At 33.7% G+C, this 24,972-nt stretch overlaps 1 protein-coding gene and 1 long non-coding RNA gene across 6 annotated transcripts in view; one reads left to right on the top strand and one right to left on the bottom strand.

Moving 5' to 3' along the window:
• Nucleotides 1-24,972, bottom strand: part of RAP1GDS1 (Rap1 GTPase-GDP dissociation stimulator 1) — a 149,203-nt gene that overhangs the window by 49,722 nt on the left and 74,509 nt on the right. For 3 of the 5 annotated variants that reach the window (XM_053553540.1, XM_053553380.1, XM_053553460.1), the window contains exon 5: nucleotides 9,117-9,263. The exons of the other annotated variants lie outside the window; for them this stretch is intronic. In XM_053553540.1, the coding sequence (XP_053409515.1) occupies nucleotides 9,117-9,263 (147 nt within the window). The remainder of the gene's footprint in view (nucleotides 1-9,116; nucleotides 9,264-24,972) is intronic. 5 annotated transcript variants of the gene reach the window in all.
• The window catches only part of LOC128560194 (uncharacterized), a 112,577-nt gene that overhangs the window by 71,283 nt on the left and 16,322 nt on the right, over nucleotides 1-24,972 (top strand). The window contains exon 2 of the long non-coding RNA XR_008372909.1: nucleotides 7,476-7,532. This is a non-coding gene — a long non-coding RNA (uncharacterized LOC128560194). The remainder of the gene's footprint in view (nucleotides 1-7,475; nucleotides 7,533-24,972) is intronic.

Here is a 24,972-nt window from a genome sequence, read left to right as displayed (position 1 = left end):
AGGATCATGAATGTTCAAATGAAATACTAACAGGAAGATGTTCTTAGAACTAGAAATAGTTCTTGTTCTCTCGACACAGTAGAGGGGTAAGTTAAACAACTGCAAGACTAAGACTTTTCATCCCTCAGTAAATACCAGGACCTCTAGGGGAATGTTACCGGAGCTCAACAAACACAGCAATTCACAAAAATGCAACCCAGGCCCATACATAGCAAACACTTAGGTGTGAAAAAGACAGTCTTTAGACAGCACAATGTCATAAACGTCTGCAGATTTCTTTTAAAAAACTGCCCCTGACACACATCACAGACAAATACTGACCAAAATACAGATTTACAAAATTACATAATATCAAAATGACACAGGCCCTACATGATCTATGGGGAGGAAGAAAGGCACTGAGGGGGTGCAATACAGATGCATATACAAAGAGATATAAGGCAATCAACGCATGCGCTGGTGTGAACACTTACCTACCTACATTTGAGTTTCAACGGTTCCAAGTTCTTCAGGTCACACTCATGGAACTCCAAAGAATGGAGATCTGGAGAGAAGATCTCAAGTTGAAGAACCTTTTTCCCCCTGAGTTTTAAGTTTACAACATTGGTATACACTAGATTATAGTTCCAGAAAAGTATGCTGAGAGTTCCAGTAACTCAACTGAAGTTATGTTGATCAATTACTAAAAATAAGTTTTTAAAGAAGATTATAACTTGTTATCTTATTCCTCAAGCCATTACAAACAATATCATAAGACCTTTAAGCTTATTGGTAAATGGAGCTTAAGGATGAAACTGTCAAGACAAACACAATTCAAAATGTAGTCTCTATGTTGCTATGTGTACATGTATATTATTCATAATACAGTGATAAGTTATGGCTATTTACAGGCTTGCATTAAAAACTCTATCTCTAGTCAAATGAGTAATACATAATTGAAGCAGTGAAAATAAACAAATAAAAGCTCTGATGAGAAGTTCTAATACAAATTTGCCCAAAACCACTAAAGCATGCTAAAGACTGAAGAAAACTACCTTTGACTTAGTAACAAATCTGTATTTCCAAAAAAGATAAGAGAACTAGTAATAATTATTATTTGTTAGAAATGACATTAATAGTGTACAGAGCTCCAAGTTTAAATTAAGCAAGGTTTAGCTCTATTATACACATAACACTGGAAAGGAAACTTGTTTAAGATTAACAAATGATTAGAGTCCATAGTTCGCATTTGTAAGATTAAAGTCCAATTACAAGGTGTGTCCAACATCCAGGTAGTATGCCATACACCTGTGTAATGTATCCTTTGGGTGGAATTTACCCACCCCATTTTGCCCTCTCCTCCCAGCGCCTGCTTGAATTTTATTGAGTTTTTCCCCTCATGGTGAGCAGGTAGGTGTTAATCTACTAGTTCCAATTTAGTGCTGGGTACATGTGGTGTTTACTTTCCCCTAAATATAGTTACCAAGAGGATGAAGAATGGTTAAAAACTTTAAATACCCAAATGCGCAGGTATAAGTAGAACTTCCTTTCTTATTACTTAGAATCTTATGTTGATTGATAAAGAAAACCAGAGAACTTTTGTTCTAAGCCTAATGGTAAGGATGTAGTATTTATGTTACAAGTTAAATTCAAATCAACGTTTTTAAGAGACTTCTTTACACAAAACATGCATCTATGTTTTACACCCAGATTACCCCTTTAATTTATGCCACAGGTTATACATTTCAATAATAATGGAAAATTTTTTCAGAAAGAACAAATCAAGATTCATTAATATTGAGAATATTGGAGGTTTAAAACAATATATTTATACATTTCTTGCTTTCTAGTAGTTAACAGTAAAAAAAAAAAGAATTCAAAAGTTATTTCTGGGTTCTGAAAATAAAATTGTCTCTGCACAGCAAAATTTCCCTTTTGTAAAAGTTCTAAAGATAAATGACAAAACTACACGTGTGAGAGTAATGTAAAACAGCAGCAGCAACAAGAACAACAAAAACCCAAAGCAAAAGAAACAGGAGAGATAGGAAAAAATATTTAATTGTTCTTTAGAGGCCTACCCATTTACTGTTCTCAATCCATTGACACCTAGAATGATTATGCTTTACTCCAGTAGGCATTTTTTTCCTCTATACACACTTCAGGTTAAATTACTTGCTACAGATCAACTCTTGTTATAATGAAAACCACTACAAAAGAAATTTCCATAGTTGTGTCTACTCTGATTAAAGAAAACCCTGTTTTCATCTCAGAAAGAAACTGGTTGTTTAAAGTGTTCTGTTTTTAAAGAGGACTATTACCAGCTGTTGCTTAAGAAGTCTTTATTAGGAGAAACCACTCCATTCTCTGCCTTTCCTATATGGCACTACTAAATAAAAGTTAACTTATATGTGATACTTTTTTATTTTCAGTTTCCCTCTAGAGAAAAATGATCTAAATTACATCTGAAAATAGACGTATTGGTCAAGATCTACTATTCACCTCTGGCTCTAGCCTCACCTCTTAGATGGCCAAACAGCTCAATGCCTCCTTCAACGTCATTTTTGGAACCTCAAAATTTGTGTACATGCTTGAAACTATCTTTCAGCTGAAAATGCTGAGAAAGCACTATTCCTGTAGTAACATAACAAAATTTTAAGTATTAAGCCTACTAATATCACTGACGGAAGCCTATGATAATCACTTCGTTTTTTAGAGAGAAAACATTTCAGATTCGTGGATTCAGAAGTTCATTCTATAAAGGCCAAAGCTGAATATTAATGCCAATATTTGACCATGGTGAAATTAGACCAAAATGTGCATTTTATATACTATTACTAAACACTATGCTGAGTAACAGCATTGTTAAGTAACAGACTACTCTGTCCTTCAGTGAAATAGTATGTTTAAAATAAGATTTGTAGGAGAATTTCATGAATACAACCTGCTTCCCCAAACTGATTAGAAAGCTCTGTTAAACAAACAGGAAATATTCACAAAGTTTTCGGTACGGAGTATAACTGTAAGTAATAAGTTGAAGAAAAATAGTAAAGAATAAAACAGCCTAACTACTTCTCAGCTGCACAGTGAAAGTCTTTAGCATACTTCATTTAATTCACTAGAGTAATCTGACAAATAAGGCTTCAAAAGATGTGAAATTAAAAGTATATCTCCAGGCTCTGCACCTGAGGCTCAAGCAGCTAAGGCGCCAGCCACAAACACCAGAGCTGGGTGGTTGGAATCCAGCCCAGGCCCGCCAAACAGCAATGACAAGTACAACCAAAAAATAGCTGGGTGTTGTGGCAGGCACCTGTAGTCCCAGCTACTTGGAAGGCTGAGGCAAGAGAATCGCTTAAGCCCAGGAGTTGAGGTTGCTGTGAGGTCACAGCATACTACCCAGGGTGACAGTTTGAGGCTCTGTCTCCAAACAAACACAAAAAGTACATCTCCTATGTCTTCATAAACAGAGAAAAAAATAAACAGAAAACTCCATTCAAAATAGTATACTGGAAAATTACCACCATAAAGGAAAAAAGATAATGAATTGCAAAGATATAATTTAAAATTTTGAACTCTGCCATTTTTTTCCCCTTGGAGTTAGGGAAAGACTTTAGTATTTAAGAAATATATGAATTATTAATTAGCTTGTACCCACAGTAAGTAAACTTTAAAAATAGTTCCTCACTCATGCGAAACAAATCACTTTCTCAAACATCTAACATCTAGAAAATGTTCTTTCTCATCTGAGTATTGTAATATTAAAATATAAGGATAAACACATACCTCAGGCCAAAATGCTTTTTAGTTTTTAGTCATGAACTGTGAAATTGTTGCTGTTGATTGAAATGAAAGTAGGAGCTAAATATTAATTACAAATTAGACAATCTTTAGAGGACAGAAAATACTTAATGGACCTTTTTTATACAAGTGAATTTACATGCTGAGCTTTCAATTTAGTTGTTATACTTATGCTTCAATAATATACCCCAGGAGTTACATTTCCTAAACTGCACAGATGGCTTCCTTTCAACTGTAGTATAGTTACTATCTGTCCACACAGCAAAGAAAAAATTATCATGAAGGTATCCCAGAGAAATTTCAGGAACCATTAAAAAAGAAATTAGTCTTTTAATAACAGGGAGCTAGTAAGATACTCAGCTCTATTTGTAGAAACCACATGTTTATATAAAATGTAGGTCTGATGAAGAAGCCACAGTTTACGTATGTTACGTTAATAATTTTAGAAGGAACTAATTTTTCCTTTCCTGGTGCCATGTTTCTTGCTTCTTCTCTTCTCTGTTACAGTATGGCTTATGTAAAATCACTGAATTAGTCTTTATTTTAATGCTTATCATCAGTTGTAACTTTAAAAGAGTTGTAGCAATCTTCCATTTTGTGTCTCTAATACAACTCTATTAAGACAAAAACTAAACTCACATAGTTTTACACGAGGTATTTATTGATTAATCATGGCTATTTGTAATATAGCAATGGTGACCACCAATATATTACTCAACAAGTTTGTATTGTCTCTAAAACTTTGCTTTAGGTTACTGGTTTGCTTCTATTCAAATCTGCAAATTCATCAAGTTTGTGGCTCACCTATGGGATATTCTTGAAACTAAGTTTCAGTCTGTCGCCCCAGGTAAAGTGCCATGCAGTGACATCTCACAACAACCTCAAATTCTTGGGCTCAAGTGATACTCTTACCTTAGCCTTCTGAATAGCTGGGACTACAGCCGACAAAACACTTGGCTAGTTTTTCTGTTCTTTTAGTAGAAACTGGGTCTTGCTCTTGCTCAGCCTGGTCTCAAACTCCTGCACTGAAGCAATCCACTTACTTTGGCCACCCAGAGTGCTAGGATTACAAGCGTGAGCCGCTGTGCCTGGCTATGGGATATGTTTAACTACAGGTCTGGTACATTTTTACCATTAGCATGTTTTCAATCACTCCATCTGCTGGTGCCATGTACTGCATATGAGTAGGAAATGTCAACTAACATAGTGAGAGTTTATGATGTTTCTAACTTATTTAATGAAAACAAAGCAAATCAATAACATTACTTCTCTTCCAAGCACTGATTTTGTTAATGGAAATTTTAGACAATACTAAGTATCCAGAAAAGTCAATAAATATTCTCCAAACTCTTACTATGTCCTAAAATGGTGTTATATTTGAAAACAGCTAGATAACCAAACAAAATTTCAGTCATCGCTGCAATGTTTTGGTATTGAGCAACCAAAGCTAGAAAAAAATTATTTAAAAAAACTAATAGGATAAAAATAACTACAATCAACAGTTTGAGCTCTGTGAGTTAAGAATAACTAAAACATTAGTAACTAAATGAAAAAAAAAATAGGAAGTTAGACACATGTTCTCAAACGGAATGTCAAATCATCGATATGCTTTTTGATAGCAATAGTTCTCAAATATTCAGGCTACTTTGGAAGGCTACAGAATCAAAAAGTGCTTTTTTAAAACATAAAAACAGGGTATAGTTTTCCAAAAAGGATGAATTTGAAAGTATTTTACTGGAAAAAGTTTTATGTTTCATTTTATTATGATTTATTTATATGTATAATACAATTGATACCACTTCTCTACTAAGCAGTTACATATAACTTTTACTACTCAGGTATTCCACACTTACCTGTCTGAGTATAAAAAGTTTCAGTTGCTTCACCAATGGGGAAAAAAAGAGAATATATTCAGCTCATAGCTTAAAAGGCTGGTTCAAACCTTTTGAAATTGATAACACTGAATTATATATAAGCTTTATCAAATGGTACAGAAATGTCTTTACTGAATATTTTTACAGTGTATGTCTCGTATGTGGTTAGGAGATGTGTTTTATTCCCTATTTAATGGATTTAAAAATTAGATATGCTCAGAGTTTCACTATATGAACTCAGAAGCATTCAAATCAAGGTATCCTAAATTTCAATCTGGTATCATTCTACTCTTAGGACTAATGAACAATTTCAAAATATTCTCTTCTAGAGTCCTGTGACCACTTTCGGTCCTTATTTGCACATTTAAAAAATATTTAAAAAATTTTATCTACAAAGAGAAAGAAAACTCCCTAACTATGGACAAGGCTTAAATTATTAGGTTTAAGGGCAGAGTTTAGCTATGTACTAAAATTCAATAGAAAATACATATAAAAACATGCATCAGTGCTAATAAGAAGTGCTGCCTAAGCTAAGGCAGGAGGATAGAGACCAGCCTGGGCAATATAGCAAGACTCCTGTCTCTACCCCCCAAAATGCCTCTTGAGAATCAAAAAGCTATTTTTTTTTAATCTCACTGACTCATCTAGGTGGACAGGATCAATACCAAATGATCTAAAGTCAGTAAAGAAGATCTAATATTTAAGTCTTTCAATACAAATTATCAAGAAAAAAGTAATTAATACAACAAAAGCGCTTAGTAATTATGCAAATAATTTGCATAATTATGCAAATAATTTGTTACTAATTATTAACAAAATATAAGTTAAAGCACATTAAGAAGAAAGAGGATCATTTCACAAACTCTGGTCATGACAGACAAAATGTAAAAAGGAAACAGAGGAAAGAGGAGGAGAGTTGACAATTTAGCATTTGTTCCTTAAAAACACAAAGATTATATTTAATTTAACATCTAAGTTTTGAAAACTACATTCAAATTGTAGCTTTTGAAATAACATAACAAAAAGACCAAATGTCCAAAAATACTCCAAGAAAAGTTAGTATAACTTTTTAAAATACCTAAGTTATTTCCTGGGAATATGTGAACACTAGAAAAAAGCTTACTTTTAAAAAAGAAATATATTATGCATTTAGACCATGCATTCTGCACGTCGTTAATCAATTCCTTTTCAGTACATTTCTCTATACCTGTGGTATATATTACAGGGCTCAATCGCTGCCTGGTTTGAACTACAATTAGTAATACTTAAGACCATTTTGCCATTTGATTCATTTTTATACAGACTTCTTCTGAACCTCTCCCTCAAAGAACTAACAAGTTTAGATGTGTAACAAGATTAATTCTATTATACCCAAAGCTGCTATCATAACTTCATGATAATTTTTTTACCTATTATTACTTATCTAAAACTTTCTTCCATTTTGCACTTTTCCTACTTTCTCAAACGTTCTAGCCCAAATGAAGTTATTTTTTGATTTTTTGTTGAGACAGGGTCTCTCTTCTATCACCTTGGCTAGCCCACTACAACCTCAAACTCCTAGACTCAAGCAATCCTTCTGCCTCAGCCTCCCAAGTAGCTGGGACAATAGATATGGATCACCATCCCTGGCTAATTTTTTCTGTAGAGACAGGGTCTCACTTTTGCTCAGGCTGGTCTCAAACTCCTAGCCTCAAGCAATCTAAAGTACCATACCTGGAACAATGATCTCTTAATGCAATACTGATACCTGTGAATTACGAACAAATTTCAATTATTTAGGAACTAGTTGTTCGTTTTTTAGATTACCCAGACCTGTTTTCTTCAAAGGTGATTCCACAGAGGGGAAGAAAAATAAAATTGACTTTCTTAGCTCAAGTTTGACAGGTAAGTCATCTGATCAATAAACACTCTTTTATTATTACGGATAATTTTAATCCAGAGGTTTAAAACTGGTGGCCCTTGAACAGGATGCGACCTGAAGACACTTCCCGTTTAGCTTCTACACTGTTAAAAAAAAGCAAAAATAATCCAACATTTACATCAGATATCACATAAAAAGCTAGATTTTTTTGCCTTCCTCCTTCCCCAAATAAAAAGATTCGGCAGTATTTGGCCAAATTGTCATATAGAAAAAACTGTGGAGAAAAGAGTAGTGGCTCCCCACTTTCACTGGGACAAGGGCTCTCTAATTTGCTGCAGTCCCCATTATTTGCAGGTGTCACTAGCATTGAGGGTGAAATGTAGCCATTTGTTGTCAAGGTTTATCTTTTTTTCTTTTATTTTTTGGAATTATTGAGAATATTTTAGACCCACAATTACCAAAAGTAAAAACAAGGAATAATACATCAAAAGGACCATGTTTTTTTAGAGCATGTGAAAGAAAAGAATAATGTTACATGTTCTTATATAGAAATGTCTCCGTTGAAAGACTGTAATTTAAAATGCTATTATAAAACAAACCATAAAGATTTTGTTATGTACCAGAATTTTGAGTGTCTGATCCATACAATGATTTATATAAGATAGTAAACTGATAATATTTTGTGATTTTTTTTAAAGTACTGTGAAGCTTTAATATCACTGATTTATGTTAATTTAATTATCAACCATGTAGGCCGACATGTCAATTGTTTCTGGGTTCTAAAAATGTTTTACAGAGAAAAGAAACCACCATGTACAAGAACTTATTAAATTACTAGAATGAGATATCTGCAGTTGTTCTAAAGTTCACATTTCTAAAGCCAGATTTTATTAAGGGGTTTAAAAAAATTCTTCCAAGTAAGTCTAGTATCTAAAAATAATTTTATTGATATAAAAGTATTCAAACAAGTTTTCAAACTGCTCCTAGTATTAATATAATTATTGTGAAAATATCTTAATACTGTTTACTTTTAAAATGTTCATAGCAAAAATGCTTAAACCATACCAGCATACCATGGAGTTGGTTTTTTATATGGGAGTGGAAGGTGGGGAGTTTTGCTCTGTTGCTCAGGCTAGAGAGCCATAGTGTCAGCCTAGCTCACAGTAACCTCAAATTACTGGGTTCAAGCAATCCTCCCGCCTCAAACTCCTGAGTATCTGGGACTATCGGTGCCTGCCACGACACCCAGCTAAGTTTTCTATTTTTATTAGAGGCGGGGGTCTTGCTCTTGCTCAGGCTGGTCTCAAACTCCTAAGCTCAAGCAGTCTTCCTAACTTGGCTTCCCAGAGTGTTTAGGATTACAAAGTATGAGCCACTGAGCCTGGCCTGGATTTTTTTTGTTGTTGTTTTAGTACTAACCTGGGCAACCCTTCAAAATTAATCATTTTCTATTTCTGAAACAGTAATTTAATGTTGGCCACTGAATAATTTTATATTTCACTTATGAATTCATTTATCAATTTTCAAATATTTTTTGTTTTGCACTACAGTAAAGATAATTTTTGATTTTTCCCCCAGAGATAAAGCAAGTTTTCAGTTTTGTTTACCATTCTCATTGCTATAGTTCATCAGCATGCCACAAAAGACAGTCAAGAGCTTCTCATTGGCGGGATCTGTTATACTGCACAGTGACCTTAAATGGTCAACTATAATCTGTGCACCACCTGCTTGGTCAACTGCACTTCTGCCCTCATCTGTAAAACAAAGAGTTAAATTAAAAATAAAAGAAAAAAGAAAGGTACCTTACAATTCCAAATATAAAACATAACAGTGTTATTTCTTATTTTGTAAGTAAAAAATAAACCTAAGCAGGGCATTAAATATGTCTTTTTGGAAAAACAAAACAAACATGGAAATGAAAGTGGGATGGGGAAAAGAGACAATCACTTTTAAGTGGAAAAAAGATTATTCTCACTGGCATCATAAAGGAGCTTAAAGAACTTCTTGTGTCCTAGGAGCTTATGATATAAAATATTTCACCCCCTCTTTCACAAGTGAAAATTCTGTGTAAGAGGAAAATCACAGACCAAGTGATATTCTGTTGGTATAAGATTTTGTTTCTCAGGTTGAATGATCACTATCTTTCTATCAGTGATTTTCAAAGTCAGCTATTATCACAGAAAACCAAACCATTTGTTTTAGATGAAAGTATATCATTCCTAAATAATAGTGCTAGGGTCTTTATAATGGCATATTCTATAGTTTCTATTCCTGATTTGTGTGTCATTTTTCCTTATTCCCCAATGTTTTACCAATGTATTTCAATACTGACTACAGACTGGTCAAATATACCTTCCATTACAAGTACATCTACACTGCATAGAACTGATGTCATTTAACTGTTGGAACATATAAATAGCTTTAGAATACTTTCTAACCTGTAAACACAGGAATGGAAAGAGATGGAAGACTGTCTTTCTAAATCTGACTTCCTTATATAAAATATAGCCTCTAGAAGAAGCTTTCCAAAAAAAAAAAAAAAATGAGCCCCATGTATAATTTAAATTTATTAGTAGCCCCATAAAAAGTAAAAACAAATGAAAAAATAACTTTAGTAACATTTAATTCAATACATCTACGATATTCCAATATGCAATTAGTATACAAATTACTAATGACATATTTTACATTCACTTATTCATGTCTTCAAAACTCAATTAAATGTATGTTTACCCTTATACTTAGTTACATCGCAATTCAGACTGGCCACATATCAGTTGCTTAATAACCAAATTGAGCTAGTGACTACCATATTGAACAGTTCAGCTACAGAAGTATAACAAAGGATCAATAAAATAAATGACTCACAAAGGAATTATAGCTATCAAGTTAGTAAATGAAAGATTTTCATTTTCCTAATAAAAAGACAAATTGAGGTTATATCTTTATAATTTTTGCTAAATCATACTCAATTTAAAATACATCATTTCATATGGAATACATACACATACACAACTTATACCACAGGGCTTCAGAAATACTAGCCTAAACTGAAACAAAATAGTTTTCTCCAGTTTCACAATGTCCACTTAATTTTGTACTGCAGAACAGGACCCATTGCTTATCAGTTAATTAGATCACAGGTAATTCTTGTACTACCAGGGTAACTAGTCAGGTGAATTAGCTGAGAACATTAGTTCAGTCTCATTTAAAAAGCTAGTTTCCAAATTTTTATTTTCTAATAATATAAATGTAAATTATCTAAATTATTGAGCAATTTGTACATGGACAATGGGACAATGACTCCAAAAACTGAACATTAGGATTACAAATCTAAATGTTCAGACTTTCAATAATATGAACTGAAGGTCTGAACATTTAGCAAAGCTAAGATAGTACTTGGTTCTAACCGCTAAGTATGGGCTTTCAAGAAATGAATCATACATGGTGAAGAAATAAAAGAAACTTTAGAGAAAAGTAGAACTGAGTCTTAATTTCATGTAATAGGAAACTAGGAGGTGGGGAACCTGTGGACTTCTGATTTAAAGATTGTTCTTCTTTAAGCAGCAAAGGAGGCAAGAGAAGCTTCAACTTTGTCGCACCCCCCTTTATATATTTTCGTTTTTTTTTTTTTTTTTTTTTTTTTGGAGACAGAGTCTCACTTGGTTACTCTTGGTAGAGTGTCATGGCGTCATAGCTCATAGCAACCTCAAACTCTCAGGCTCTTAGCTTCAGCCTCCCAAGTAGCTGGGACTACAGCTATCTCCTACAATGCCCAACTATTTTTAGAGATGAGGTCTTGTTTTGGCTTAGGCTGGTTTACAACCTGTGAGCTCAGGCAATCCATCTGCCTAGGACTCCCAAGTGCTGGGATTACAGGTGTCAGCCACCACGCCTGGCCAACTGTTCATTTCTAAGGTAAAGTTCAAATTGTAGTTGAGCCCATCACGTGGCTGGGGGGGGGAGAAGAGGGGGTATGCTGAACACGTTCACATTGTGCACATTAGGTGAGATCCTGCCAATCACACTCTCTCCTACCTCTCCACTAGCCCTCCTCTCCCCTTCTCCATGCTAGTGTTTTTTCTTTCATGCAGGTCCTGTAATTGTTTATATATTGGTTTCAAAGGATTTGTTATGGAACTGGAAAATATTCTTAGTAAAGTATCTCAAGAATGGGAAAAAAAGTACCCAATGTACTCACCCCTACTATGAAACTAATTTAGGGCTTTCACATGAAAACTATAACTCAGTTACAACCTAAGAATAGGTTGTAACTATTCTTAGGGGGAAGTGGGGGGAGAGAGGGGGACAGACGGGATCACACCTGCGGTGCATCTTACAAGGATATATGTGAAACTTAGTAAATGTAGAATGTAAATGTCTTAGCACAATAACTAAAAAAATGCCAGGAAGGCTATGTCAACCAGTGTGATGAAAATGTGTCAAACGGTTTATGAAGCTAGTGTATGATGCCCCATGATCATATCAATGTACACAGCTATGATTTAATAAAAAAAAAAAATTTAGATTCAGTTAAAAGGGCACACTTAAGGACTAGGAAGGCCACAAGTTTCCTTATTAAAGCCTCAGGTTCCCCTCCCTCTATATAATAAGGAACATCCAACTTTTGAGGCATCCTGAGCTATCACTTCTAAAAATATAATTTTTCAAAATATTACTTTTGTACAATTTAAAAATCTTTCATTTTCATGCTACCTTCCACTTTCATGGCCTAAGTATCACCTTTTTTTCTATCAAATACAAATAATGAATTAGGTCTAAAATATTTTCCTCCCACCCTCTAATTATCTGCATAGTAATAGGATTTTGGTTTCTTTGGTATTTACCTGCTAAAATGACTTCTCTCCCAAAATTTACAATCCTTTGTGACATAGGATCTGGTGATAATAATTCTATAGCAGCGCAGAACATTATGAATACATGAGAGAAATAGCAAGAACTGATCATAGTAGTAAAAAGCTTTCATCTAATTTCATCAAAAATTAATAGTGAGAAATATGAGAAAAGTACTTATGTGGAGCTACTGTTGAAAGAATTTTCTTTTGCTGTCAAAGAAGTTTTAGCAAATAAAAAGTTCATCTTTAACATTCTAAAGTCCCAGGAGTTAGCGTACTGCCTCACTCGGTTTTCTATAAAGAGCATCTTGCACATAATGCTCTGTGAGTGTAACTACGGATTGTGGCTACTCATAGGCTGCATACACACCCGTAAGAGCTGTGATCTACATATCTAAAGATGGTATGCAGCACACAGATACAAACGCCAAAATGACAGCTGAGGTGCTGAGAAAGCAAATAGATGACAAATAATTTTTATTGTGAATGTACCTTAAGAGAACACTGATCAGTGAATTAAGATAAATTACAAACCATACTTCTTTTTTTCTTGTATTTCAACTCAGATTTTCCCTAAAGAAATTATGATAATTAAATATCAGCATTCTGAACTGGAACTTGGGAAATCTGAATTCTAAGTCAATGGTCCCTCATTACATTTTTTAAAAAGGCATGTTTATGCTATTAAATTCTGCACAATAACAGCACTTAGCATCAACTGAGAATCTATTTCTGAGGATTCATTTGTGAAAAGTTTGTGGGTACCTCTTACCAAACAATCTTTTCAAGGCATCATTAAGAGCAACCTATATATCACATAGACAATAGTTGTCTAACATGCACATGATGGAAGCAATTTATTTCACACATAACTGGTTTGGGGCTTAAAGTGGCATAACGTAACAAAAAATTTTCATATCCATATCAAAACTCATGAAGAGTTCACTGAGTAAGGTAGGTGTTTGAGATAATATAAGTTTGTAAGAGGAAATTGCATGGGAAGACATAAAAGAAGATGACAGCCTTGTGAAGACAGAGGTTGGAGTTATGCTACCACAAGCCAAAGAATATCCAAGGCTACCAGAAGCTAGACAGCAGCAAGAAAGAAAAAAAGCCGCCTTTCCTACAGGTTTCACAGCGACCACGGCCCTGCCAACAATTTGATTTTAGACTTATAAACTCCAGAACTGTGAAGCAATACATTTCTCTAAATATTGAGCCAGTCTGCAGTACTTTGTTGTGGCAGCCCTAGGAAACTAAAACTGTAATTCCATATATTAAAGCAAGTATTGTTTAGAAATGAGTTTTTGCTCCACAGGCCAATCGTCCTGCATGTTTCTGGTCAATAGCAGTTTACTGATGGGAAAAGAGCAAAAAAGAGCATGGAGAGAACCTCTTGTGGTGCAGGCTTGCACGGATGGCTGTAGGGAGAGCAGGGACACACAGAAAAGTCCTCTAGCACCCCTACTCTGAGCACAAGCTAAGTGTAGTCCACAACTGAAGGAATTTGAAGAGTGTACTGCACTGGAGTAGGGTTATCAACAAAAAAACATGAACTCAGCTCAACTTCTGACTACATTGGTTTGACCCCCACCCCACACTAATAGCTAAAAAGTGTATTCATTTCCAGAAATTAAACACTGTTCACCTCGACCTCTACTGTTTTTCTATACATAATGTCTATCATTGAATAAAAATATCAAGAGATGCATTAAAAAAAGAAAAAAACCTACTCTCAAAAGAGAGGAATAAATCAACATAACCAAATTCATAGTTATGATCCAGATGTTAAAACTATCATGCAGGAACTTTGTAAATATGATTAAAATATTAAAGGATCTAATGGAAAAAGTGAATAACAGCCATGAACAGATTTGGAGTTTTGCAGAAAAATGGAGACTTACAAGAGTTAAATGGTAATGCTAGAAATGAAAGACAAAGATAATTACTTCCAAGAAATAATTCCAAAGAAAGACTCAGTGAACTTACAGATCAATTGATATTATGCAAACTAAAACATTAAAAAAAAAAGTGGGGGGGATGGGGGAGCACCTAAGAGCTGAAGGAAAATAGCATGTGGTCTAAAGTGTAGAGTAGTCTTCCCTTATCCACTGTTTCACTCCCTGTGGCTTCAGTTACTCGTGGTCAACTGCAGTCTGAAAATAGTAACGTTTTAAATTGTTCACGATTCTGAGTAGTGTGACGCATTCTCACATCATCCCACTCAGAACACGAACCAAGTCTTTGTCCGTGCTGTACGTGTTACCCACCTGTGTAAGTCACTAAGTAGCTGTCTTGGACAGAACTGGGGAGACACAGACACCTTCACAATTATAGCATGGGACCTTATTACACATTAATCTTTGTTTCAGGTGCAGTGGATATAAACAGAAATAAAGAAGGCCTTGCTTTCAAAGAGTTTCTATTTTAGTGAGGAAGACAGAAGCTTCAATACATTTGGTGGGGGGCACAGGGAATGGATAGAGGAAAAAGGAGAAAGTAAATTTACATAAAATTTCACAGAAGTAAAATGTTCATAATAAACATAAATATATTCACCTAGTATCTACAAATAATCCACAATAGCTAGACCTATGTGTTAAAATTAGCTCACCTGTAATCTAAGTTTCCTTAAAATATTACAATACATATATTGCATAGTCAGTTTAGTCAAGGTAGCTCAAAAACTACAACCAAATTAGTACTTATTCTCCCTCTTTTTTTATTTACCAACCATTTTGAAGAATGCCAACTATGGTTCATGCAGTGAACTAGGTCCTAGGAATACAAAGATAATTAACAGTTTTATTTGGGAAAGGGGAAAACGTGTGTGAAAGAAAACATTTAATTTAAATAGTAAATAGAATTAAGTGCTCAGAATGAGGAAGCACAAAAAAGGAAATGAGTTTTATCTGGAAGGATCAAAAAAGATTCATGGTCATGTTTCCCAGAATGTCTTTAAGCCCTTACTGCAATTTATTATATGTATAAAAAGAACTTTAAAAAATTATGATTAGATTTCCTTATTGAGGAAAAAATATTGTAAAATAAACTACATAGAATTAAACTGTGTATGTAATTAATGAATTTTGACAGTCCTATATACCTTGGAAATTATCACAACTAATCAAGATACTGAGCATTTTCATTACAACCAAAAGATACTTCGCTTCCCTTCGAAGGCCATTTCTCTCTCCATCTTTGGCCCTACACAATCACTTTTTTTTTTTTTTGTCACAAGCTTTCATTTTATAGAAATGGAATCATAGAGTTTGTATTTATTCTTTTATGTCTGGTAAGTACTCCATTGTATGACTATACCTATTTTTTTTTACCTACTCACCTATCTTACTTAGACATTTGGGCTATTTCTAGTTTCAAGCTAGTGGAAGTAATGCTGCATTAAACATTGACATACAAGTTTGGGTAATTAGGAGTAGAATAGCTGGTTCTTATGAAAGATATACTTTTAGAATAAGTACATGGATACCAAGGATTATTATACTTGAAAAAATGTGATTTATCACTGAAAAATTAATATTTAAGTTTTGTATGATGCAAAAATTGAAAATCCTTAAAAGAAAGGACGATGTGTGTATTCCCGAGCATATAAGAATTGTAAATACATACAGATCAAATTGAAGTGAAACTTCAGCTGCTTCATATATAGGTATACAAAGGGCTTCTCTTTATACAAAATCAACTGAAAAGCATCAACTCCATTCTACAAAACTGACTTTAAATGTATAACTTTTCTAAATTTAAATAATATCCTACAAATTACAAAATGATAAAAATTCAGAGCTAAAAGAAACAAGGATTATTAAGTAATACAATTCTAGAAATAACTGCTAGAAAATTATGTCATAATGATTCAGAGCTGAGAAGAGGGAAAAGGCAACTAGACTTTCATGCAAAAAAAAAATGATACAACTGATCTCACTCTTAGAAATCAATAAATATTTTCACCTGGAGGCTTAGTTGTCAATTTTAACATCAAATTACTTTGGGAAAAAAAAATTGCTCATGATTCTCATTCACTTGTGACTTCCTGAACTATATACTAATCTGAAATAATCCAGCACATCTCTAGTCATGTACTATAAAACATCGCATAATACTGACATAATCTAATTTAGACTAGGTAATACATATAGAGAAGGTGCCAAAAAATGTATACACATTTTAAGAAACTATATTAAAATTATAATATTCAATATATACTGATAAAAGATGAATATAAGTAACATTTGAGAACCTCTTGTAACTGCATAAGTCAAACATGACTTCAGTATTACAAATTTAATAGTTTTTAAATATTAATTACTTATGTATTAAATGCTTATTAATTGACCCCTACCTGTCCAAAGAAAGAACCTGCTAGTTAATCTTCTTACTGCTTACTTAAAGAGGTTTTTCAGTTCACTAAAGACATTTCATTTCTTTCCCTATTTATTGACTCATTAACATGGCTTTGCCACTTTTAGCCTCAGTTCATTTCACCTAAAAGCACAGAATGAGAAAAAATTTTGTTACAGAGCTACTAAGTAGAAAAGCTCACTTTCCTGTGCCGAAAAATCAGAGAAATTTAAAAGATTATAACAATAATCAATAAACACTGAACAAAACAAAGTAAAAAATATATATTTTTTAAAGTTAGATGTAATTCTTCACTTCGGGAAAGGAAGAATTTATTCAGGACAATTAGAAAAACAATATATACCTTACATATGGCAAAAACTTTACAAAGCAACTGATATTTATCAAAAATTTGCAGGATATATTTATGTTTGTCTAGCTAGTTTACTAAAAATAGTAAAATTCTGGATTTCTTTAGTTGTTACTAAGTACCTGATCAAATCAAATCATCCTTTATTTCCTAGTATTTCATACACTCCCCTGTATGTAAAGAAAATGTCAAGAATAAAGAATCAAATACATTCTTTGTACATTATGGCTATTATTCCTTTATCAGACGTATAGCTTATAGATATTTTTGCTCATTCTGTAGGTTGTCCCTTGGCTCTGCTGATTATTTCCTTAGCGGTACAGAAGTCTTTTAATTTAATCAAGTCCCATTTATTTTTGTTGGTGCTGCAACTGCTATTTGGATTGTAGTCTTAAACTCTTTGCCTATGCCGATATCTAGAAGAGTTTTTCCCTACATTTTCTTCTAGAATTCTATGGTTTCATGTCTTACATTTAAGTATTTTGCCATCTTGAATTAATTTTTGTGAGTGGGAAGATACATGGATCCTGTTTCACTCTTCTGCATGTGTCTATCCAATTTTACCAGCACTATTTATTGCATAGGGCTTCTTTTCCCTGGTGTATATTGTCATCTGCTTTGTCAAAAATCAGTTGGCTGTATGTAGCACTTTTATGTCTGGGTTCTCTGTTCTGTGTCATTGGTCTACGTCTCTATTTTTGTGCCAATATCATGCTGTTCTGGTTACTATAGCCTTGTATTATGTAATAGTTAAGAACTCAAGCAACAGCAAGAAAAAATCCCATTATAAAGTGGGCAAAAGACAAGAATAGAAACTTAAAAAAAAAAAAGACAAATGGCCAATAAATACATGAAAAAATGCTCAATATCACAGCTATGATTTAACAATAAAAAAAAAAGGAAAAAAATGCTCAATGTCATAATCATTAGGGAAATGCAAACTAAAACCAAAATGTGGTATCACCTTACCACAGTTAGAATGTCTTTTGTTAACAAGTACAAAAACAAGGGATGCTGGCATGGATGCAGAGAGAAAGGAACACTTACACACTGTTGGTGGGACTGCAAATTAGTACAATCTCCATGGAAAACAGTATGGAGACTCCTTAAAGAACTAAAAGTAGACTATTATTTTATCCAGTCTTCCCACTACTAGGTATTTACCCAAAGGAAAAGAATTCACTTTTTTTTTTTTCCAAAAAGACATCTGCACTTGAATGTTTATTATAGCACGATGCGCAATTATAAAGATGTGGAATTAACCCAAATGCCCATCAATTTATTATTTGATTAACAATTTGTGGTGTATGTATACCACAGAATATTACCCTTCTATAAAAAAAGAGAAATTAATGCCCTTTGTGCAATTTGGATGGATCTGGAGACCATTACCCTAAGTGACGTACCTAAGGAATGAAAAAAGTACTCACTATTAAATCGGAACTAAATGATGAATACACATGTGCACAGAGGGAACTAAAACTCAGTGGAAATCAACCAGGAGAGAGAGGGTAGGAGAGGATGGGCAAAAACCTACCTAATGAGTACAATGAACACTATCTGGGTGATGGGCACACTTACAGCCCTTACTCAAGGATGACAAAAGTGACCCAAGTAATCAAATGTCTCAAAAGTGACCCATGTAATCAAATGAAACAAATGTCTCAAAAAACATTTGTTCCCCAGTAATTTTTTTAAAAAGACTCAAATATGGTAAAGCATGTTTATACATACACATTTTAAAATAAAGTTTTTATATTTGGGAAGCTGTGAAAATTATTTTATCACTTGGTTCTGGCCTATCTTCATTAGGTAAAATATTTTCTTGTGATTTATAACATTAAACAAAACGTTTTATTAGCTGTTAAAATTCAACATAAATAAAAACAACATATTCCTAAAATCTGCTACTATTCATATTGGAAGATAAATGTGTTTATTGAGTTTACAACAGTAATAATTTCCTCCCATAGTACTTACAGAGTCAATGAACCAGGGACCTGGTGTTTAGATTAATGCTATCACCAATTTAGCTGTTAATCATAAAACATCACTTGACCTTTCAGGTTTCAGTTACTTTATCTGTAAAATCTGGCAGAGGTGGATTAGATGACTTCTAAAGACCCTTCCATCTTAAAAAAAAAAAAAACAAACTATGCATTCTAGGTGGTTTTATTTAACCTTTTTAATTTCTTATGGTTACCTTCAATCTAAATATCCTTTCCAAGTAACAATAAATGAACATTTTGCTAAACGCAAGTTGATTATTTTAATTTTTGAATGTTTATTTCCAAAATGTGTACGAATATAAATTGTCCACCTGCCATTTCCTCTTGTGTGTCCCTATTAGGAATTTCAAACTTAATATTGCTCCCAGCAAAACAAAAGCAAGCAGCAATAATAAAACCCAGAAAAACAACTCAACCATCCTGGATCTTTCCTACATCACCAAATTGTCCCCTGTTCTGTCCAAGTACTTAAGCCTCAGATCTAGGAATCAAAACTGTACTTCTCCCTGTACCTCATTCCCAATCCAATCTAGCACTCTAAATGCTTTCCAAATTCTTCTGATTCCCTCCATCCTTACTATCAAAACTTAATTCAAGTCACCAATATGTCATGCCTCAATAGTCACAAAAGTCTTTAACTGGTCTCTACACTTCCCTTCTTAAATTCTTTTCAACTCATTTTCCTAATAGCTACAATGGTGATACTTAAAAAATCTGTGTCAGACCATGTCACTCCCTTGCCTTTAATGACCTCTCATTATTTCAGGATGATTCTTCGGACTTTCATGATCTAAGTCTTATTTATCATTTGAACCTTATGACACAACACCCCCTTTACACAGCTTCTCTGTGTCTCAGATGGCCCAATCCCTTTTCTGTTCTTTGAACACAAATCCTTTCCCCTCTTGGGTCTTCACAATTGCTACCTGTCAGGACTAACCCCCACCCCTTCTCCTTATATGTCCAGCTCATTCTCATTTCTCAGCCATGGCTCAAATAACAACCTTAGAAAGAACTTTCTTCACCCTCGGGTCCTCTCCACTACCTCACCTTGCCTATTAACTCATACTAATGATCACGATCTTTAAGTAGTATTTACTTGTTTATTATCTATCTTTGACTGTGCATGCTCCATAAGGATAGAGACTTCTTGTTCTTATTTTCTCCTGTGATCTTCATAATCTGAACACAATGGGTTCAATCAGTATTTGTGGATTAAATGCTTTGGTATGGGCGGCGCCTGTGGCTCAGTGAGTAGGGCGCCGGCCCCATATGCCGAGGGTGGCGGGTTCAAACCCAGCCCCGGCCAAACTGCAACAAAAAAATATCCGGGCGTTGTGGTGGGCGCCTGTAGTCCCAGCTGCTCGGGAGGCTGAGGCAAGAGAATCGCGTAAGCCCAAGAGTTAGAGGTTGCTGTGAGCCGTGTAACGCCACGGCACTCTACCCAAGGGCGGTACAGTGAGACTCTGTCTCTACAAAAAAAAAAAAAAATGCTTTGGTATATGCATACATCAAAGAATAGAAGGACATAAAGTGAGAATTTCCTAATATTTACTTATTATCACTACTGAAAACAATACTCAAATCATAGATAACAAGTACTCATAGTATAGATACCAAGACCTAAGCATAAATACATGTCTTCAAACAACAAAATTGTTTATTGTTCTTTGGTGGCATATTTCTTGATTTTGAGTTGCAATCTTTAGCATCACACTATATTTGGACTTAAGATAAACATTTTTCAAATGACAAAGAATTATCCTCCAATATAGAAATTCTAGACTATAAATCTGCATAATGTAAATGTAATTTCTCAATATATAAATTTTGTAAGTACAAACATTACTATATATGACCTATACCCTCAAAGGGTTAAAGAACAATCATTTTTGGTGTTAAAAAGGGAGTCTTCACACTCAAAAGAGGTTAAAACCCGAAGAGCATTAAGAGTAGTATATTTTTGTCAGGTATACTGGCTATTTTGACCTGCATGATTATGAAGAACTTTTGTATTCCTCTTAAATATACTGCTTTTTAATTTTGCCAAGTGCTACTTTAATTTCCTGGTGCAGTGAAGAATAATAGTAAATAGACAGACCTACATTGTTTTTCAAGATAAAGTCAAAAGGTATGTATAAATTCTATTAGGGAAGAAAATTAAATTCTGATGCTGACATTTGCCTCCATAATTTTGCCCAAAGAGTGAATTTTTAACTTAGACATAACTTAGACATAACCAAATGTTTTAACCTTTCAAATAAAAAACCTGAACTCATTAACATCTTTTCTGAGATTTTTAAAGCAATTTATTCACATTGCTGGTACAGGTAAGATCCATGAAAGACTAGATATAAAAAGAAAAGATATAAATATTATATCAGTGGAATTATAAAAATGAGTCATGAAGAGAAAGCTATTACACCCATAAAATCCTCACATATCAAAAAGGAAGCATAAACATGCAATTTTGAGACATATTATATATTAAGGTTTAAAACCTGCATTTATGCAGGAAAATTTCAAGGAGACAATGTATGTATGTATATACATATATCTTTTTACATTTTTAATGTCAAATCAGGAGAAGAAAATGAAAAAAAATCTTCCATTTCCTAAGCACTAGTACCAGTTTAAAATTAGGTCACAGCACAGCATTTGGTGGACTCAACATAGGACGCATTTGATATTAATATTAATCTGTATCTAACAGATTTCTCACATCAGTTAAAATTGTTCAATCGACTTTCCCCCAAATCCCTTTACATAATACAGGATCCATAAGTGACAATGTATTTGCTTAAAAAAATCACCAGATTTCTCTTTCCCTCTATTCTTATATTTCTGTATCATTTTATTAAGACTAAATATCTTTAGTTTGCAAACAAATTATAAAATAATTTAACTCAATTATTTCCATAAAAATTACCTAAAATGGCATTCTTAATTTTTCTACTTTTTATTTTAGGACTAGTCAAGTACAGTAGTGAGAAGAGAGTAAAGAACAGAACAAGAAGTTCCATCTGTAACAGATTGTGAATGATAGAGATAACTTACTATCTTCAGGCTAGCCTATAATGACTTTTAAATAGCATTCAGATAACAATGTAAATAATTTAATGCTCCAACTTATTAATCCAATTGTTAAAGACCAAAATCAAATTTTATCACAAATATTTTAAAGAGAAGAGATGTTTTGTACCAAATTATTCTATACATAAAAATGTTCTGGACTATGTGTGTATTAAACCAAAGGTACCAAAAAATGTACACATATTATAAGAGATGTTATCTATGTATTATATATTATATTGTTTATATATTTTAAGTACTTTTTAAAAATGCAAAAGCCAAATGTGACTTGTATTCACCTTTTGTTTAAGTATTTACTGGGTATTAAAATTGAATGCAGTATTTTTCTTTCTTAAAATGTAGATACATTTCTTCTTCTCTTGTTATTATTTAGAATTTAATCTGAGCAGAACAGTTTCTCAAAAAGTATAAACTTTATTCCATTCAGCAGAAAGAATGTAAATTATTCACTTTTAAATAGCATTTATTTTTAATATTCCCTCTGCCAAGGGAAATATTCCCCACTTGTACCAGAGACATCTTTGATTAAAGGCTGACAGTTACCCGTACTTCAGCTTGGCTACAAAGTAAATTAGAAAATTAAAGCACTGTTTATTAAAAACTGCAGATAATAATGTGTTGATAGGGTATCAATAAACAGACAAGAAATTTTATGTTTTATGTTTAAACTTTCAGTTCACCTTTAACAGGTGAAATTAGGGTGGTAAAAGTAAGGGGAAAAAAAGGATGTAAACAACAGGAAAAAAAAGATGTAAACAACAGGAAAAAAAAAGAATCTTTCTTTTCCCTAGAGCTTTATAATTAGATTTTCCCTGTCCTACTAAGATTTGTTAATCAGGAAAGGAAAATTCCAGAGACAATTTAAACTTTAGTCTCAGACAGAATAGGAGGGAAACCCGGGTATTCAAGAAACAAAAACTAATTTGGCAACCCTCTATAACTTCTTATTGAACTCAAGGTAATCATCTAATAATTGCTTTTTGCCAAGTGCAATGCTCTCACATGTTGCCTCCAACTTTGGTATCTATAAAATTAGTAACAATTACTCAAAAACTATTGTTCCATGTCTTCACCAAGTCATCAGCTTTTCATAACATGGTACTCTGGAAACTAATCAAGCATGGGGGTGGTGGCTATAATGTGTTCTTTGCCCTACAATTTTTATTACGGTAAAAATTTATAGAATTTTGGATTTCTTATACTGTTTTAATAAATGAGGGATTACAATTTGGTATAATTTCAAAAATAAAAAGATCATAGTTCCTCAAAGTGTAAACTCTCTTCAGAGTTGAAGTACAGCATTTAACACTGCTTAAAATTGGTGCAAACTGACAATGAACAACCCAATCTGAGTATTGTCTTCCACTTCACATTTTAATTTCAGTCAGTATTTACAACATCACACCTGGTCTCCTACAATGGCTTCCTGGTATCTCTGCCTCACATCTCCTCCTATCCTAATCCAATTACCTGCTGCTATGAAATGGAAAATACCAATTTCTTCAAGTTATTTTCAGTGGCCCTTTCACTGTCCACCCACTGATGTATAAAATAATTCTTCAGTCTATAGCACATTAATAAATAGATGCAAAATCAAGATCTCTAACCATTATAGACTTAAACTACCATTTAGTTACTTTTAAAAATCATATCTTCATTACTGCTTATTACATGTCCTATAGTCCCAATTTTGAACCCTTCCCCACCCACGTGATACCACAAGTTTCCAACCATTCCCTTGCTGACTTTTATTAACAGATGGGCTTGACTTCTATCTTACTGGGAAGACACAGGCAGTGCCAGAAACACTCCCTTGACTGCCTTGATTATTAAATTTTTTTTTTTCAGACTTTCACTTGTTTTCTGTCACTTTTCTCTAATGCCAAAATATCCTTTCTTATTTTAATACCAACCCATTTACTTGTGTTCATAATTGCGTTTGTTTGGGGGAGAGATTATAATCTTCCCCTATCAATTACCCCCTCTCTAGGAAATTTATTCTGACTGTCTCTATAGGGTTCTAGCCTAACAAATATAAATTCCATCTCCTTAAATCTTATTTTGGGGTGATCAGTTTTCTGTTGATTTTCTCCCTAAAAGTCAAACTTGAAGATAGAAGGAGTTAGAAGCAATTTTGTCCTTCACATTAATGCATAAACCCAGTTTTAAAAATCATGGTTACTGTTGTGGGCCATGCTCTAAAATTTTATGTGTATGTGTGTATATGCTCATACCCACTCACATCCTCCACTTCAGGTAGGGCTGACAGAAGATTATTTCCAGTATGTATGAGAATATGTATGCCTCTTGGATATGTGGGTTTTTAAAACTTTTTGTTCTAATTCTTCCAATGGGTAAGATTATATAACACTATCATACAATATCCTGAGCAGGAAATTGATAACAGTACAATCTATAGACTTGATTCAGACATCTTCAGTTTGTACATGCACTGGTGAACACAGGTGAGCATGTATGGTCTAAGCAATTTTATATGTTTAGATTCATATAACCATTACCAGTATGTTATTTTAAAAATTCAGTTTGGGGCAGTGCCTGTGGCTCAATGAGTAGGGCGCCAGCCCCATATACCGAGGGTGGCAGGTTCGAACTCAGCCCCAGCCAAACCGTAACAAAAAATAGCTGGGCGTTGTGGCAGGTGCCTGTAGTCCTAGCTACTTGGGAGGCTGAGGCAAGAGAATCGGCTAAGCCCAAGAGCTGGAAGTTGCTGTGAGCTGTGATGCCACAGCACTCTACCAAGGGCGACAAAGTGAGA

Source organism: Nycticebus coucang, chromosome 1, assembly GCF_027406575.1.
Source record: "Nycticebus coucang isolate mNycCou1 chromosome 1, mNycCou1.pri, whole genome shotgun sequence".
Lineage (NCBI taxonomy): Eukaryota > Metazoa > Chordata > Mammalia > Primates > Lorisidae > Nycticebus > Nycticebus coucang.
The sequence above is the reverse complement of the archived record's forward strand: the minus strand, read 5'-3'. Positions and strand labels throughout refer to the sequence as shown.